The sequence below is a fragment of the Gekko japonicus genome, unplaced genomic scaffold, assembly GCF_001447785.1.
Source record: "Gekko japonicus isolate JY-2015 unplaced genomic scaffold, Gekko_japonicus_V1.1 scaffold2112, whole genome shotgun sequence".
NCBI lineage: Eukaryota > Metazoa > Chordata > Lepidosauria > Squamata > Gekkonidae > Gekko > Gekko japonicus.
Window position 1 is genome coordinate 49,254 of NW_015169846.1, and position 17,653 is coordinate 66,906.

Here is a 17,653-nt window from a genome sequence, read left to right on the forward strand (position 1 = left end):
GGCTGCTTGTGGAGTGGGGAATCAAACCTGGTGATCCAGATTAGAGTCTGCCGTTCCTAACCACTACACCAAACCGGGGCGTGCCCCTGGTGCCACGCAACAGAGCCCTGGGTAACCTGGCCAGGAAGGTGCGAGGCTGGAAAGGGGACGAGGATCCCCTCCTGTTGCCGTGGAGCTCCGTGGGGCTCTGGCACTTCTGCGAGGCCCACGACGAGCCGCACAAGCTCTTCTGCACCCAGGACAAGGCGCTCATCTGCGTCATCTGCCACGACCTGCCCCAGGACTGTGGCCACAACTTCTTGCCCACCAAGGATGCCATGCAGAGAGCTCAGGTTGGAGCTAGGGGTGGTTGTGCTGAATCAGGGGAAGGGGCTCCTTTCAAAGAACTTATTGTCCACTGAACACTGGCTACGGCCAGGTTGAACTACATGTGTCCTTCCCTTATGATTTGAAACAACCACACTTAAAGGTTCCTCCAAATCTGCCCAACTCTGATAGTGGTGCCTGCTTATCCCCACAAGGGCCAGGACTTCACTCCTAAAACAGGGTGATCCTGTAGTAAGCCAAACTCAGAGTTCAGTGGCACCTTTAAGACCAACAAAGGTTGGTCTTAAAGGTGCCACCGGCCTCTACATTTGTTCTACTGCTTCCAACCAACACAGTTGACCCCCTGGATCTCTAGTAAACCAGTTCAGAATGGCAGGCGGCAGCCAGGAAGGCTACGTTCTCACAGTATGCGTGATCTGATCGATTTGTCAATAGCAAGATTGCTACCTGGAGACTTTGGGTGCGCAGGTACAATCTCCCATCGCGGAACTGCTGACCGCAGCACCCGCTGTCACGTTATTTCTTGGAAGGCGCCCCTCCCCTACACGCTGCAGAACTGAAACTAAAAGCCGCGGCGATGTCTTCACAACACCCCATCCATCCCGTCTCTTTGACGGTGCGTCCATTGGAAGCGGGCAGCGCCTAGACGCCGAGCCGATTCAGCTCTTTGAAAAACGCTCGTTGGATTGACTAGCCGAGCAGCCATGGCCTCCAGCCTGGCGGAGGACCTGGTGTGCCCCATCTGCCTGGCCCTCTTCCAGGAGCCCCTCATGCTGGGCTGCGGCCACAACTTCTGCCGGGCTTGCCTGGACAGAGCCATCCCCATCTGGTGGCTGTTGAAGGGGACCTGCCCTGAGTGCCGCACCCCCTTTCACTCGGGGGAGGTGAAGCGCAACAGAGCCCTGGGCAACCTGGCCGAGAAGGCCCGGCGCTACAAGTTGGACGAGGAGGAGCCCCTCCTGCCGCCGGGGAGCTCCGCGGGGCTGTGGCCCTCCTGCGAAGCCCACGACGAGCCGCTCAAGCTCTTCTGCACCCAGGACGAGGCGCCCATCTGCGTCATCTGCCGCGACCTGCCCCAGCACCGCGGCCACGACTTCCTGCCCACCAAGGACGCCGTGCAGCGGGCTCAGGTTGGAGGGGGAGAGGATGGGGGGGAAATCTGGGGGGGGGGGTAGTTTGGTTCCTTACGACGCGGACTGTCTTCCCTTAAGCCACGACGTTTCGATTCAAAAACGAAAGCCGCCGTCCGTGATACATTTATTTCAGGACCAATCAACATGCCACTGCACAGTAGGCAAGTCTTCCGGGCCCCCAGCATGCCTCATCAGCAGTGCTCCCTCTAAGCTGTGGAGTCTTGTGAGCAAAAATTCTCCTTTGTGAGCGACTGGCATTAAAGTTGTGAGTGAGCGATTTGGCTACTGCATAAATTAGTTTGCTCTGGAGCCATGCTTGCTGAGCTAAGATAAAAAGGTGTGAGCCGGAGGGTAAAAAACTGTGAGCTAGCTCACACTAACTCACCTTAGAGGGAACACTGCTCATCAGCCTGCATGTTTTAAAAAATTGGGAATCGGGATCCTGCAGCCCTTGATCTTCAGGCCTCTTCTTGACACTCTTTATAGAACGCCAGCATTACCTACATTTTCTGTGCAAATAAAGGCATAATTCTGCATTGCAAAATGAAATTAGGAACATAGGGGGCATCTAATCCAGCATCCAGTTTCATTCGGTGTCCACTTAGTTGCTCTGCAGGGCCAACACAGGGGCCCTGGCTTTCTCCTGATGAAAACTAAGGCAACTGAGCCAAAATAAGGACATTAAGGCAAACTGCACTCTTTCAAACTTCCCTTTATTTGCATAATTTATTCTCTGAATGTTGCTATTCCAATAAGATCTTAAGCCCTAATGAGTTGATTTGGCCTCACGTCCAAGTAAGCACTCTTATTCTGTTTCAGAACAAAGTAGGGATGCCAGCCTCCAGGTGGGTCCTGGGGATCTCCTGGAACAACAGCTCATCTCCAGACTACGGAGATGAGTTCCCCTGGAGAAGATGGATGCTTTGGAGGGTGGACTCTGTGGCATTGTGCCCCACTGAGGTCCCTGTCCTCCCTAGGCTCCATCCCCAAATCTCCAGGAGTTTCCCAGCCTGGATCTGGCAACGTACCCCCCCCCCAGCTCCCCCCAGTGGCCTGGGAGAACCTGTCAACCCTAGAACAAAGTCTTTCCCTTTGGACACTGGAAATCTTATGCAACAAGTCCTCTCATTTCTGAATGTTCACTGACAATGACTCATATTCCAAACTAACCTACGTCTGGCCTGCTCTTGACCTTTCAACAGCAGTTTAATCTGCAATTAGCATTATCACACGCTAAGTGCTGCTGATCAAGCCGTTGTTAACAGAGCTGCCATGTAGGCTAGTTGAAAAAGAGGCAACCCCTAGTGATGGTTTGTAACTTTGTAGCCCGTACACCATGGATCTCCCTCCCCCCCCCCTTTTGGTTCTTTAGAGGCAGGAGGTGCTTTTGGAATTCTGAAGCAGGATGGTGGGCACAACCACAAACTGGCTGCCATAGGAGGTGTTGGCAACTACAAAATGGCTTCCTGCTCTCCTTGTTACACAGGGTTGGAGTGCCACCATTGTAGTGACTGAACAGGGCTCGCCACATGAGGCCGTTGTTAATTTACTCTCACCCATGCTGGGTTTTTCTGCGACACAGGGAAAACTGAAAGCATACCTAAAGCCCCTGGAGAAGTTTGTGAAGAAGAATGCTGAGGATGAAATCAATCAGCAGAAGGAAATTGAAGCCCTGAAGGTAAAAAGGCAAAAAAACAGGGAGGTCTGGGGGCAAAGGCGGCTCAGTGGGGAGGGATGGGATCCCCAGCAAGGTTGCATGGCCTCCTCTTGGACAAACTCAAGAGTAAATTGCAGGAAAATTTTATTTAGAAAACATTTGTTGTGGTTACATTTTTATACTTTACATTAGAGAGAGAGAGAGAAAGAGATGTATGTATGTATGTTTTGGGGAATAATCACTCATGGCCTAAAATTTTACATTTACAAACATGTTCCCATATAATTGCAAAAAAGTAAAAGTCCTGAGTTATTTCCTAAGGTTTTTAAATAGCCCTAATGACACAAATAGCCCTGACCTGGATAGCCCAGGCTAGCCTGCTCTTGTCAGATCTCAGCAGCTAAGCAGAGTTGGTCGTGGTTAGTATTTGGATGAGAGACCACCAAGGAAGTCCGTGGTCACTACTCAGATGTGTAACAGATGCCATAAAAATCCAAATAAAATCCCGCAACTTCTCTTATTTGGACATTTCAGTTGTGTATACTTAATAACATTTTTGTATGCTTAAGAATGTATTTAATGTTTTCTTTTTCATTCGTGGTAACATTTTATTTTTCGGTGGTTTGGATGTTCCGCCACTTGCAGAACTGCACCGAAGACCTCTTGGGTCACATTTCCAAAGAGTTTGAGGCTCTCCACCAGATCTTGCACAAGAAAGAACAGGACATTAAGTTGGTGGTAGAGAAGATGAAGGCGGAGAACATGGAGAAAATGGAGGATTCTTTAACGTCTCTGAAAGAAGAAGCATCTTCGCGTATCGAGACTATTGCCGAGGTCAAAGCTGCCTTAGAAGCAACAGATCATGTCTTTCTAAAGGTAAGATTTGCTTTCAGAGATTTACCTGGAAGATTAGACCTCTCTTGTGCCTGGGTTCAGGCCTTTAGGTGGAAAGGGCTCGGGAGTGCCAGGCAAGGGGAATGCGGACACTGAAGCAGCAACATGGGAATGCGCACAAACGTCATATTCACAAAAGTCAGCCCTATCAGCTCCCCCACAGCTCAGTGGGAAACATCACCCATGTGTCAATCAGGGACCTTGGGTTGGGATCTCACTAAGGCAGAATGCGAAAGCAAGAAGGCAAAGCTCATCCTTTCTTCAGCAATGAATACGCCAAGCTGCAGCAGAACAGGCGAGGGCAGACTAGAAGCTCACACACTGAGAGGCAGTCCTCTGATCCCACACATAGCCAATTACAGAGGAACAAGATATTGTATAGGTTGCTAAGATTCTCCTGCCTGCCCTCTTATTGGTACCAGCCGTATATACTGTGGCACAGAGGCCAGTAGAAAAAAAGGCATAGCACGGGGTGGAGGGTGGGCACAGGAAGAAGAAGAGATTGGATTTATACCTCGCCCTTCACTCAGAGTCTCAGAGCGGCTCACAAACTCCTTTCCCTTCCCCTCCCCACAACAGACACCCTGTGAGGGAGGTGTGGCTGAGAGAGCTCTTTCCAGAATTGACCTTTCAAGGACAGCTCTGACAGAACTATGGCTTGCCTAGGGCTATCCAGCCAGGTGCAAGTGGAGGAGTGGGGAATCAAACCCGGTTCTCCCAGATTAGAGTTCGCGCACTTAACCACTACACCAAACTGGCTCTACACCAAACTACACCAAACTGGATGAGTTGCTGTTTCAAATCCCACATGTGCCTAGCAACTCCAGAAAACTGTTAAGATTAGTAATGAGCAGGGGTGGGAGGTGAGTGAGGACAACACCAATCCTTATCAAACACCAGTCCATCAAACATTAATCCATACCTTTATTGAACTGCATCAAGAATACAGAAAGCGAGTCAGACAAATGGTGTTGCCAGCTCTTACGGTCCAGCACAGCTTCTGTGCCTATGTGAGATGTCCTGGCAGACCACAGAGTCACAGGCAGAGCTGTGTCTGTCACTGAGTGCCCATGAGAGAGAGAACAGCGGTGGTCAAACAAGCAGCTCTCAAGTCAAACAAGCAGCTCTCAAGGGTGCAGGAGTTAGGCTAGGACAAGGAAGCTAGCAACTCCACAGTAAGGCTGCTGAAAGTACACTGGTCCCTGTGGCCATGCTGTAGGCTTAGCAGATGGTTGGCATTGTACAATTATTTGCTCCGCTCAGCCTCTCCACCTGTTGGGTGGTAGCCCTGTTCACAAGTTACAGTGAACATATGTACAATCCGTGTACCACATACACTTCATTTTTTTAATACATGCATTGAGTGATCCTCGTGTTCAGTGCATGTGATTCAAATGCCACATTTGTCCTCAGTTTCATTTGTAAAGGGAACGCACATTGGCTCTTTCTTACAAATGGGTGTCTGGCCATATATGCAGGTTGTATGCGTGTTCACTCTAACGTGTGACCAGGGCTGGTGTCTGCAAAAAGGCCAGACAGACATGAGGACAGTATCTGTATACTAATTCTCAACAGTCCCCTCTGCGTGCAGATACTTATTTCCACCAGCAGAGGACTCACTCTCCCCAACATGTTTTTCTACAGACTCAAGGGACTAAGTGGGTCTGCAGAAAATTCCCAAAAGTTAAAAAAAAAAAACTTGGGGAGGGTTGAATTCCCCCAATACCTTTTGCAATGGCTGCCACAGGGATCTACTTTACGCTGCATCGATAGTGAGAGATTAAAACTTTTTTTGGGGGGAGGCTTCTAACTGGTTCTGTCAGTAAAAGGCAGGGGAAGGGCCCTTTCCAGGCCTATTCTGGCCTTTCAGGGAGGGATCCTTAGGGCCACGCCTGACAAGGGTTGCCAGTGCCAGGCTGGGGGATTTCTAGAGATTTTGTGGTGGACTTTAAGGAGGTGGGCTGGGTTTGGGGAAGGGAGAGGCCTCTGCTGGATATAACGCCACAGAGTCCACCCTCCAAAGCAGCCATTTTCTCCAGGGAGACAGATCTCTGCTGTCTAGAGTTCAGTTGTAATTGGGGGGGGGGGGTCTCCAGGCCCCACTTGGCAGTTGGCAACCATAGGCTTGGCAGCAGCTTGATGCCCTCTCACTTTCATGACTCAAGTAGCCCCAGCTGCTTGCTGCTGTTCATCAGCAGGTGCCCTATGAAAGTCAGTGTGATGTAATAGTTAGAGCTTCAAAGTAGGGTCTGCAAGACCCAGGTTCAGATCCCTATCTTGCAGTGAAAGCTGACTGGGAGATTTTGGATCAGTCACACACTTTCAGCCTAACTAACCTCACAGGGTTGTTGTGCAGATAAAAAGGAGGAGAGAATAATGTAAGCTGCTTTGGTCCCCACTGTGGAGAAAGACTGTAATTTCCCTAGGTAGAGGCTGTTGGGGAGGGGGGTGGAGATGGAAAGCTGAAGACAGATAAAGGTAGGTTCCCGTTGGGTGGGAAGGAAATAGAGTTGCCAACTCCAGGTTGGGAAATTCCTGGCCATTTGAGGGGTGGAGGCCTGGGGAGGGTGGGATTTGAGGAGGGGAGGAACTTCAGACTAGTATGATGCCATAGACTCCACCCTCCAAACCAGCCATTTCCTCCATGAGAACGACCACTGCCAGCCTCCAGGTGAGTGCTGGAGATCACCCAGAATTACAACTGTTGTCCAGGCGACAGAGATCAGTTCCCCTGGATAAAATGGCTATTTTGGAGGGTTGAGTCTATGGCATCATACTAGTCTGAAGTTCCTCCCCTCCTCAAATCCCACCCTCCCCAGGCCTCCACCCCTCAAATGGCCAGGAATTTCCCAACCTGGAGCTGGCAGCCCTAAGGTGAATTGATCTCTGTAGCTGGGAGATCTGTTGTGATTCCCGGAGCACTGCCGTTGCTGCTGTGGGGGGAGAGGAAGCAGGTGGGTGGCTGGGAGCACTGCCACCACCACCACGGCTGCTGCTGCTGTGCAGGGTGGGGGAGGAAGCAGGCAGGAGGCTGGGAGAGCAGTGGGGGCAGAAAGAGAGAGTGATCGGGTGGGGGGGAAGAGAGAGAAAGAGTGATGAGGTGGGGAGGCAGAAGAACAAGAGAATGATGAAGGGGCAGAAAGAGAAAGTCACATTCATGGAGGAGAGAGACAGTAAGAAAAGGAGGGGCAGAAGGGAGAAAAGAGTGTGAGAGAGGGGAGGAAGCAAAGGTGTGAGGAATGGGATAACCATCCCACAAGTTTCTTGCGGGTCTCCACTTGTTCTGCCATAATTGCAAAGAGCATGCAGCCTCCAAAGGGCTATATATGATGCTGTGGCAGGGTCCAGAGCCCTCCCCACACATATGTTTCCACAGGATGGATTGTCTGTATTGAGGGGGAGGGGATGTCATGTAACCACTGAGATGACATTTACCTGCTCCTTTTAAGGAGTTGTGTTAAGGGCTCAGAGGTCAAGACGCTGAGCTGCAGACCGGAAAGTTGGTAGTTTGGCCGTTCGAGACCTGAGTGCCGCATGATGGAGTGAGCGCCTATCTCTGGCCCCAGCTCCTGCCAACCTAGCAGTTCAAAAGTAAGAAATTCCAAGTAGATAAGTGGGAAGGTAACAGCGTTCTGTGCACCTTGGCATTTAGTCATGCCAGCCACATGACCTCAGAGAAGTCTTTGGACAGTGCTGGCTCTTCAGCTTGGAAACAGAGATGAGCACTGCCCCCTAGAGTCGGATTTGACTGGCTTTTGAGCAAGGGAAACCTTTACCTTTAAGGAGCTGTAGTGGAACAATGTCTGCACTGATCTCCGGGGTGGCTCCATGGGACTTTCACCCTGCAAGGCACTGGGCAAAGGTCCACTAACCTTTTTCAGGCACCTTTGGAATTCTGACACAGGGTAGTGAGGACAACCACAAAATGGCTGCCACAGGAGGTGGGGCCAGCTACAAAATGGCTGCTACAGAGGGCAGAGTCAACCATGGAATGTCAGGGAGTGAGGTGACACGTAACTCTGATAATAACTCTTCAGCATTTCAGACAGAATATCCGTTTAACAGGGTGCCTTTTAAAATGAACATACTGTTTTAAAATATTTTCCTCAACGCTTACCTGCACTCACACAGAGAAGATCCTTGAGCTGTGGTGGCATCTGCTGCCAAAGCAACCTTTTCAAAAATCTGCATAGACAATCACGTCTCCAGTGACCAGTCAGACGCACTGCTGGACTAAGGCCCATCTGGCCCTGCCCACTTTCTAAAAAACAGCTGGCAGGCTTCTGGAAAAGTGTTGACAGGCACCATGGATGGAGCCCATGGGCACCAAGCTGAGTTCCCTTACCCTAGACATTCTGGTGCTTGACTAGCAGCAGTACAGATCAACCTAGAGTGGCTGGCTACTACCCTGGAGTGCAGGGTATGCCACACCAGGGCCTGTCCACAGTACCTCTTTTCTGCTGTCTTCCCTGCCCTGCTATGTATAGCTGGTATTGACAGGAAGGCAGCAGGAGTGGGATATATAAGGTAAAGGTTTCCCTTGCTCGAAAGCCAGTCGAATCTGATTCTAGGAGGCGGTGCTCATCTCCATTTCCAAGCCGAACAGCCAGTGCTGTCCGTAGATTTTTTCCATGGTCATGTGGCTGGCTTGACTAAAGGCTGAGGTGCATTGCTTTCGAACTGCTAGGCTGGTAGGAGCTGGGGCCAGAGATGGTAGCTCACTCCATCATGCGGCACTTGGGTCTCGAACTGTCAAGCTACCGACCTTTTGATCTGCAGCTCAGCATCTTAACCTCTGAGCCACTGCGGCCCCTAGGGAGGGGGATATATTTTACTGCATTTATGCTCCCTGCACCCCCCACTTGTAGCTGCCACAGCTTAACGCAAGACCTCTCCACTTACTGACCTTTGTGAGGTGTGTTTTGGGTAGCATTTTCCCTTTCGTGTCTGTGTTCCTAGACATAGTACCTGAAATGAGGAGCATTAGCCATAATGCACAGCACTGTTATTCTGGCTGGCTGCATTAAGTGCTCCCTTCTTATGCCAAGGTCCCCAACTGAGACTGTCATTGCCAAAGCGTCCCCCTCCCTATTTGTGTGCTAAGTGTGCACCACATGAGACCAGAGATACAGCCCTCTGTCACATGCCCTGGCATTTGAGCTATGAGTCTCAAACCTGTGGATTCATATTGTGCTTAGGAGGGCTTTGACTGGCTGCAACCTTGCCTTGGCTGGCATCCTAAGCTGTGCTGAGGCTTGAGGGTGGGATGTGTGGTTAAGTGGAGAAATTGTATTTTCACTCTCCGTCTGTTTTATGTGGACATGTAAAACTATTCCATGGCTCTTAAGGGTCCATTCTGCATCTGGCATTTGCTCGACATTTTTCCAGCACTCGACCTGGTTCCCCCTTGCTGTTTTCATTGCATATGATCCTGGTTTCTGCATTGGCTGGTGTCAGCTTGCCATCTATTTTCTTTTCAACCCTCACCACTGCATTGGTATGCAGATTTCCCTGTGTCAGTACTTGCCTCAGTGGTCATTAGCCTCTGGAAACAAATAATTCATGGTGAGGTGATAAATAAAGAGTGGGAAATAGGGGCGGGGGAACTGACGGAGATATGAAGCCATGTCAAGTAGTCTGCTTATTGTTCCCTTCGAATCAGAAGTGGAGGAAGGAAAAGGTGCTGCTCAAAACCACATTCAGATACCCTGGGGCAACGCCGTACTGACTGCAAAGTCACCACTGAATGGCCATAAATCTATGAACAAAGAAAGTGAAAGCGGCATGCAGTGTAGAGGGGAGATTCACCTTCTGACATGGCTGTGGAAAAACTGCGAGGCAACAGATGGGTGCAGATTCAGCTAAGGTCAACTAAGTCCCACTCCACCCAAGACACTCCTGGTAGCACCCTCTTCTGTGCCAGAATTACACTGACATAATACCAGCACAACTTGGCACCAGCATATTTTTGGGTTATGCTGATGTAGGGCTTAATTGCCATCCTAAGCCATTCTGAGCACATTAAGATCCATCAAGCTGTCCATGTTTTGTTCTTGTTTTTTACTGCAAAGTTGTTCGCATTCTTGTATGGTTGTTGTTGGATGTCTATTATTTCTGAGATCCTAGCAAAAATTAATAATAATTGAAATATGATGTATTTCATTGTTTTAAGAATTTATTGTTTTAAGAAATTCTGTACATCCACTTGAAATAGCGTAGGAAAATGTTGTAAATCTACTAAAAGCTGCCTCTTTCTTTCAGGGCTTCAAGGAACTAGTGAAGAAGTAAGTCTTTTTTGGAAGTATCCTACACATTCACCCTTTTTTCCCTCTCAAGACCTTCTTCCTTCCATGAAACTCTTGGCTTAACCCTTTAGACCTCATTCTCAACTGAAACAGAATCTAACCGCATCTCACATTTATCCTTTATCACCTTTTCTTTTCCTTTTGTCCCCTGCACTGTTGAAAATGTGGGGCACTATCCAGCTACCGGGAAATGAGTTTGGACGTCAAAGCTTGTTTGCTGTTCTCTTTTTAAAACAAAAGAGCTGTATTTCAGCTCTTTAGTCACTAGGGGGGGATTGAATCCTGCCCAATGCGATTGGTGGGGCTGCGTAAAGAACCTCTCTGCACCTTGACTTGGCGTGCATGGAGGGAGAGCAGGCATGAGCATACTAGCCTCACCCCTGTGCGATCACAAAGGATCGGCCCACAATCACTCCCCGTGACCAGTGAAACTGCTGTCCATTCCTTGCTAATCACAAGGAGGCACGGCCACAGCATTTTTATGTGTGTGCACTGGGAAGGTGACACGGTCTGACCTGATTTTCCTCCCCACGGAATGAATCAGTGTGCAGAGGGTGGTCTTAAAGGGCTTCTGTAATGGGGCAATGTGAGTGCACTTGCATTTGCATACATTTTCCCCTGACTGGATCTTGCCCTTTAAGCTCTAGCAGGCAGGGGCTTCTCTTTACTTGAAAGCAACAAGTAGATTACAAATTACTGTCATTCATTTATTATCGAGAATATTCTTTATTTACAACATTTTGACCTCGTCTTTCACACAAGTTTTCCAGGTGGGTAACAAAAACATTTTGATTTGAAAGAAAAGTGTCTAGCTTTTCATTGCAGAAATGTGCAAGCAGTTGCTGTCCAAATTGCTTGGGAAGGGATGGGGGACGGTTAACCCAGATTCATCTCCTTCCTCCCCTCTTTTGGAGTTGCCTCTTTTTTTGTACTATAGGGTTGCCTGTGTGTGAAGGGCTGATGAAGCTTTCCATGGTATGGAAGTAAATAACACCCAATTAAGTCTCTGTTCAAGAGAGTGGGCCCTCCCCTGGGTGGCCCAGGCTTGCCCAATCCTGTGAGATCTTGAAAGATAAGCAGAGTCGGACTAGGTTATTATTTGGATGGGAGACCACCAGGGAATACCAGGGTCGCCACGCAGAGGGAGGCAAGGGGCAAACCGCCTCTGAATATCTCCTGCCTTGAAAACCCTACGGATTTGCCGTAAGTTGGCTGTGACTTGCTGGCAAAAAGAAAATGAGGGACAGGACGATTTTCTCCAGGCCTGTTGGTAAACCTGTTGCAACAGGAAATTTGCCTTGGGAGTAGGTGGGACCATGGGCAGATGACAATATGACTTCCCAGTGGCCAGCCTGGGGAACCTCCCATCCAAGCCTCCCTGTATTATGGCCTTCCTGGCCCTTCATTGCCGACTGTGAGGTGGGGCTTCTACTGGTGGCTCACTGTAGTTGCTCCAGCCATTGGCAGGGCTTACTTGGGAGCCTCCACCAGTCCAGGTAAGTTCAGGGGTAAGAGTCTCAACTTGAACAACCATGTTTCCAGTATTTGTACAACTCCAGAGTCTGTCCTGACTCTCAGTATTGGATCTTGTCCCATTTTCTAAGTTCAGAAGCAGGAAGGAAGCTGTCATGATAGTGCTAAGAGGAGAGCAGTTTGTGGAAGAGAGAGGCAAGTAGGGTCTGTGGGTCAAATCTAACTCACAGAGCCTTTGCACATGACCCCTTGACTTAATCCCTGTTCCCAAAGTTTATTAGCTTATACGCACAAGAGCCAGTTTGGTGTAGTGGTTAAGTGTGCGGACTGTAATCTGGGAGAACCGGGTTTGATTCCCCATTCTTCCACTTGCAGCTTCTGGGGGACATTGGGCAAGCCATAGTTCTGTCAGAGCTGTTCTTGAAAGAGCAGCTCTCTCAGAGCTCTCTCGTAAGCTGCTCTGAGACTCCAAGTGAAGGGTGGGGTATAAATCCAATCTCTTCTTCTTCACACACTGCTACTCACCTTATCTGTTTTCTTCCAAGCTGAGACATGTGCAAAGGGCTCTTTTCCCACTCCCGCAGTGTGAACGGCTACAGAGGCATGGAAGAGCCCTCCTCTTAGGCTGTACCTGAGCTGGTCACTCTCATGCATATCCAAGGAAATGATGGAACATAAAAGAAAGGCCCCTGCCAGTACCTCTGAGGGTGTTCACACTGTGGAAGAAAAGCCCTTTGCTTGTGGGAGAGTGAGTAAGGCCATTTCCACAGTAGTGAAATTCCCCACATTGACATTTTAAAATTTTCATGTGATGTGAAATTTTCCACAGTAGATTTTTCCTCACCAGGTGCAAACCTGAAGTTTTCTCCTTCTTTCCCCACGTTTTTGGAATCCCCAGTTTTAGTGAGTTCCGAATATGCAGGAAAAGAAGGAGAAAACTTCGGGTTAGTGCCTGGTGAGGAAAAATCTACTGCAGAAAATTTCACATAACGCGCAGATTTAAAAATGTCAATGTGGGGAATTTCACTACTGCGGAAATGGTCTCTGTGGGGGCAGTTCAGATTACTGGCCTTTAATCCCTTGCTTGGTTGACAAGATGCCCCCCTCAAGACTAAGTTACCCCTGAAGACTGCAGAGGTGGACTGCCACCAATCTGTAGGTGCTGGAGTGTGGGGTTTTTTACAATTAATGTCTTCAACTCTGTCACTGATCAGCCCTATTCCATAGGTGGGCAATAGCTGATGGGATGTGCATGATATAGCAGGATATACCTCTGGTAATGTAATGTGCATTGTTCATAGAATCAAGGAGCATCACCAAGGAAGCATAGATGAAGATGAAGATTGGGACGATGAAGACTGGGAAGATGAAGATAGTGAAGATGAAAATAGCAATGAAGAAGAAACCAGTGATGCTGACAGTTGCAATACTGAAGTGATAACCGTCGCTGTAGCTCTCAAGAAGTTCAAAGATTTTTTGGACTTTGAGGCTTGCAAGAAAAAGTTTGAATGTATAATTCCAGGCAACTATGTAAATCGCATGTTACTGGCAAAATATACTGAAGACTTGAAATTAAAGCAGAAAAGTGCCAAAGTAGCATTACAGCTGAATGTCAAAAAGACTGCTAGCCTGCTAGGTTTTGACTACTAGGGAATTACACAAGATTAAGACTGACAGTGAAGAAACTGAAATTGTTAAAGCTTTTCTATTCCTTTTGGTTGATGATTGAGCCAAGGAATATCTCAAATTATTAATGTTCCTCCCACCAATTTTTACTCCACCTTCATCTAAATCCAGTCCAGCTTTCCTTGTGATGTGTTGTCTATATAGATTGAACAAAGATAAAATACATCCTTGTCTGACACCTTTGCCATTTGGGAACCATTATGTTCCTCCATATTCTGTCTAGACTATAGACAGCATCAGCATCAAAGCAAAACATCAAAGCAATCAGATGTGGCTCTGACCTGGATAGTCCAGGCAAGCCTGATCTCGTCAGATCTTGGAAGCTAAGCAGGGCTGACCCTGGCAAGTATTTGGATGGGAGATCTCAAGAGAATACCAGGGGTGGGAAACCAGAGGCAGGCTATCAAGCCACTTCTCTGAACATCCTCTGTGCCCCCAGTAGGGGTTGCCAGAGGTTGCCACAACTTCCAGGCGCACATACCCGCACATAAAATGCAAAAAAAATTTAAAAAATAATCCGATGCAGTGGCACACCCATTTCTTTTAAAACCAATCCATATACCGTATTTTCCTGCGTATAAGACTACTTTTTAACCCAGGGAAATCCTCTCAGAAGTGGGGGGTCGTCTTATACGCCGGTACGCCAGAAGCATTAGCACAGCTCTATATTTTAACTGGAAAACTCTATATTTTAACTGGAAAAGTTGGGGGTCGTCTTATACGCCCAGTCGTCTTATACGCCGGAAAATACGGTAATCAAAAGCTTTGCTGTAATCTATGAAACACAAGCTGATTTTCTTCTGAAATTCTCTTGTATGTTCCAATTTGTTGTTCAGTCGCACAGTCGAGTCCGACTCTTCGCGACCCCATGGACCAGATCACGCCAGGCCTTCCTGTTTTCCGCCGTCCTCTGAAGTTTGCTCAATTTCATGTTTGTTGCATCTATGACACTGTCTAACCATCTCATCCTTTGCCGTCCCCGTCTTTGACCTTCAATCTTTCCCAGCATCAGGGTCTTCTCCAGTGAGTGCTCCCTTCTCATTTGGTGGCCAAAGTATTTGAGCTTCAGTTTCATTATCTGGCCTTCCAGGGAACAGTCAGGGTTGATTTCTTTTAGGATTGACTGATTTGATCTTCTTGCAGTCCAAGGGACTCTCAAGAGTCTTCTCCAGCACCATAGTTCAAAAGAGTCTATTCTTCAGCGCTCGGCCTTCCTTATAGACCAACTCTCGCAGCCATACATGTCTACTGGGAATACCATTGCTTGGACCATGCGGACTTTTGTTGGCAGGGTGATGTCTCTACTTTTTATCATGCTGTTTAGGTTCGCCATCGCTTTCCTCACAAGGAGCAGGCGTCTTTTAATTTCATGGCTGCTGTCACAGTCTGCGGTGATCTGGGATCCCAGGAACGTGAAGTCTGTCACTGCTTCCACGACTTCCCCTTCTATTTGCCAAGGAATGATGGGGCCGGATGCCATGATCTTAGTTTTTTTGATGTTGAGCTTCAAGCCCACTTTTGCGCTCTCCTCTTTTACCCTGAGCAAGAGGCTGGAAGGCGCTTACTCTTGGTCCGAGCTGCTCGGGGTAGGGAGGGGGAGCTGAGGGAGGGGCCCTTAAAAACTGCAGTAGCTACGGGCCTGTATGAAGGGCACCTCACTTTCCCTTTTGCCATGCTGCTCACACAATTTCTTCCTTCTGGCAGCCCCCATATCTTCACCTTTTCCTGCTTCCTTCTCTCCTTCCTACCCACCAGGCAGGCTCGTAGCTACAGTGGGGCAACTTGGGACTAGACCCCCTGACTTACTGGCAAGGCCCTGTGACTTCTCATCCAGCCCAGGGTGTCATGGCCTTCTACGCCCAGGAGAGGCAGCTCCAGCCGGGGGCCTCTGGGGGAGGAGGCAGGCTAGATGTTTGCAGAGGAAGGGAGACTCAGATTTGCCGGCTGCCAGAGCGGAGATCAGTGCAGCACAGGATTCCTGCACCCTGTTTTCTTTAATTAAATTACCTTTGATTAGCCAGTGCCCCCTAAGAAATTTAAATTCCCCCCCAACTTAAAAAATCCGGGCTAGGGGCCTGCCACCAGGCAACAAACATTTATCTGCCCCCATTGTCAGCTATATTATTTATTTACTTCATTTATACCCCGCCTTTCTTCACAATGGGGATGCAAAGCAGCTTACGTCATTCTCCTCCATTTTATCCTCACAAAGATCTTGTGAAGTATGTTAGGCTGAGTGTGTGTGCCTGGCCCAAGGTCTCCCAGTGAGCTTCATTGGCAGAGGTGGGATTCGAACCTGGGTCTTTTTCTTGGGGGGTGTTGTGTATTGCATTACACACTGTGGCGCTTGGTCTAAAAGCTCCATCTCCCTCCAGTGTCCAAAAGCACACTTCTGATTGGGTACTACAAACAGCTCACCCAACCACAACACAGGAAAGGGTCTGGAGCGAACATAGTTGATTGGTCTTTATCTCTGTTCAGTGACTGGATGTTATCTGACATATGGGTGTGGTTACAGAAGCCTGCACAGTTTAAAAGGGAGCCTGTTGCTCCATGTTTTTTGTGTTTGTTCTTCATTTATCTAATAAAACTGAATCACTGTTTTGGAAAAGCTGCGTTGAGTCTCATACTTAACAGGGGGATGGCTGTTTTTTAATTATTTGTTTTGCTTTGGAGGGAAAGAACCAACTCCATATTAAAACCTGTTTCCTACTGGGCCTGTAAAATCTGTTACTGTTCCCTCAGTACTGTATCATCAGTGCACATCTCCAGAGCACCAGAGTAGCTCTCTCGCGGTCAGTATCAGTATGCCTTATAAGGAGTGACGTTTATCTAAAGATAGTAGTGGCCTTCATTTGGTTTCCTGCTTTTCTTATCATGCATTTTACAGAATAGCTTGTGGCAATTATTACAAAGAAAGTTTTTTTTAAAAAAAAAAATCAAAACAATTTCAAAGTTGTGGTAAATTTGGGGCTTGTCACGAAATCTGAGGGCACCCTTTTCTGTATTGGCACAGAAATGAAAGTGGAAATGATGATGCAGGGTTTGTTTGTTTTTTAAACTTCCTGAGCATGAGTCAGTCTGTTTTCATCACAATCTTTGTAAGCATTATGGATTTAATTTTTATATTATTTATTAAACAATCAACTATAGTTACAGAATTTACTTAGACCTGCATATATTGGATGCTAGGGGCTCTGTCCCAGCTTACTCCACTCACTCATACTAGGGGCCCTACACCTCAGCTTACTCCACTCACCAACTTATTCCACGCACTTGCTGCAACTGCAATATTTAATGGTAGTTTGAATACTGAATGAACAGCGGTATCTCCTGCAATATCAGATGAATAAATCAGATCTATCACAAACATCCTACCCCACCTTTATCCCCAGCGGGGACCAATGTTCCCTCTAAGCTGTGGAGTCTTGTGAGCAAAAATTCTACTTTGTGAGCCACTGGGCATTAAAGTTGTGAGCGAGTGATTTGGCCACTGCATAAATTAGTTTACTCTGGAGCCATCCTCCCTGAGCTAAGATAAAGATGTGTGAACCGGAGGCTAAAAAACTGAGCTACCTCACACTAACTCAGCTTAGAGGGAACACTGGTGGGGACCTAAAGCAACTTGAATTGTTCTCCTCTCCTCCGTTTTATGCTCACTACAATCCTACGAGCTATTTTAGGCTGAGAATGTATTACTGGCCCAAGGTCCTCCAGCAAGCTTCCATGGCAGAAGTGGGGTTCAGACCTGGGTCTCTTAGGTTCTAGTCAGACTGTGTAACCACTACAGCATGCAAGCTCTGATAAGTCAGGAAAGTGGTTAAGTGCCCTTTATTTTGTAACTGAAGACTATTTATCACCCTGCCTGTCTTGGGCCCCGTTCATACGAGGCAGTTTGGGCCGGGAGCGGGCCAGATTGGAAGCGCAGCAAACGGGTGCGATCCCACGCCAACATCTGGCTGGTGTCATGCTCCCGCCTCCAATCTGGCCCTTCCCCTGATGCAGCGCATCAAAGATGAACCACCTACCTTTGGTGGTTCATCCGGATGGTCCGCTTCATCCTGGCCGTGGTATCGGCGGCGCAGTACGGCAGCCTCCCCCTCCGACTGGTATCTTCCTCCCCGGCATCTGATCGTGCCGGGAAGCAACGGAGCGCGGCAACCGGGATCCGTGGGATC

At 48.3% G+C, this 17,653-nt stretch overlaps 1 protein-coding gene across 1 annotated transcript; it reads left to right on the forward strand.

Annotated features, from left to right (window-relative positions):
- The first annotated feature begins 954 nt into the window (after positions 1-954).
- Positions 955-13,439, forward strand: LOC107115596 (nuclear factor 7, brain-like). The gene is made up of 5 exons (XM_015417337.1): positions 955-1,457; positions 3,043-3,138; positions 3,763-3,993; positions 10,273-10,295; positions 13,091-13,439. The coding sequence occupies exons 1-5, from the start codon at positions 1,032-1,034 to the stop codon at positions 13,437-13,439; spliced, it is 1,125 nt and encodes a 374-aa protein (XP_015272823.1). The 5' UTR covers positions 955-1,031.
- The last annotated feature ends 4,214 nt before the right edge of the window (positions 13,440-17,653 follow it).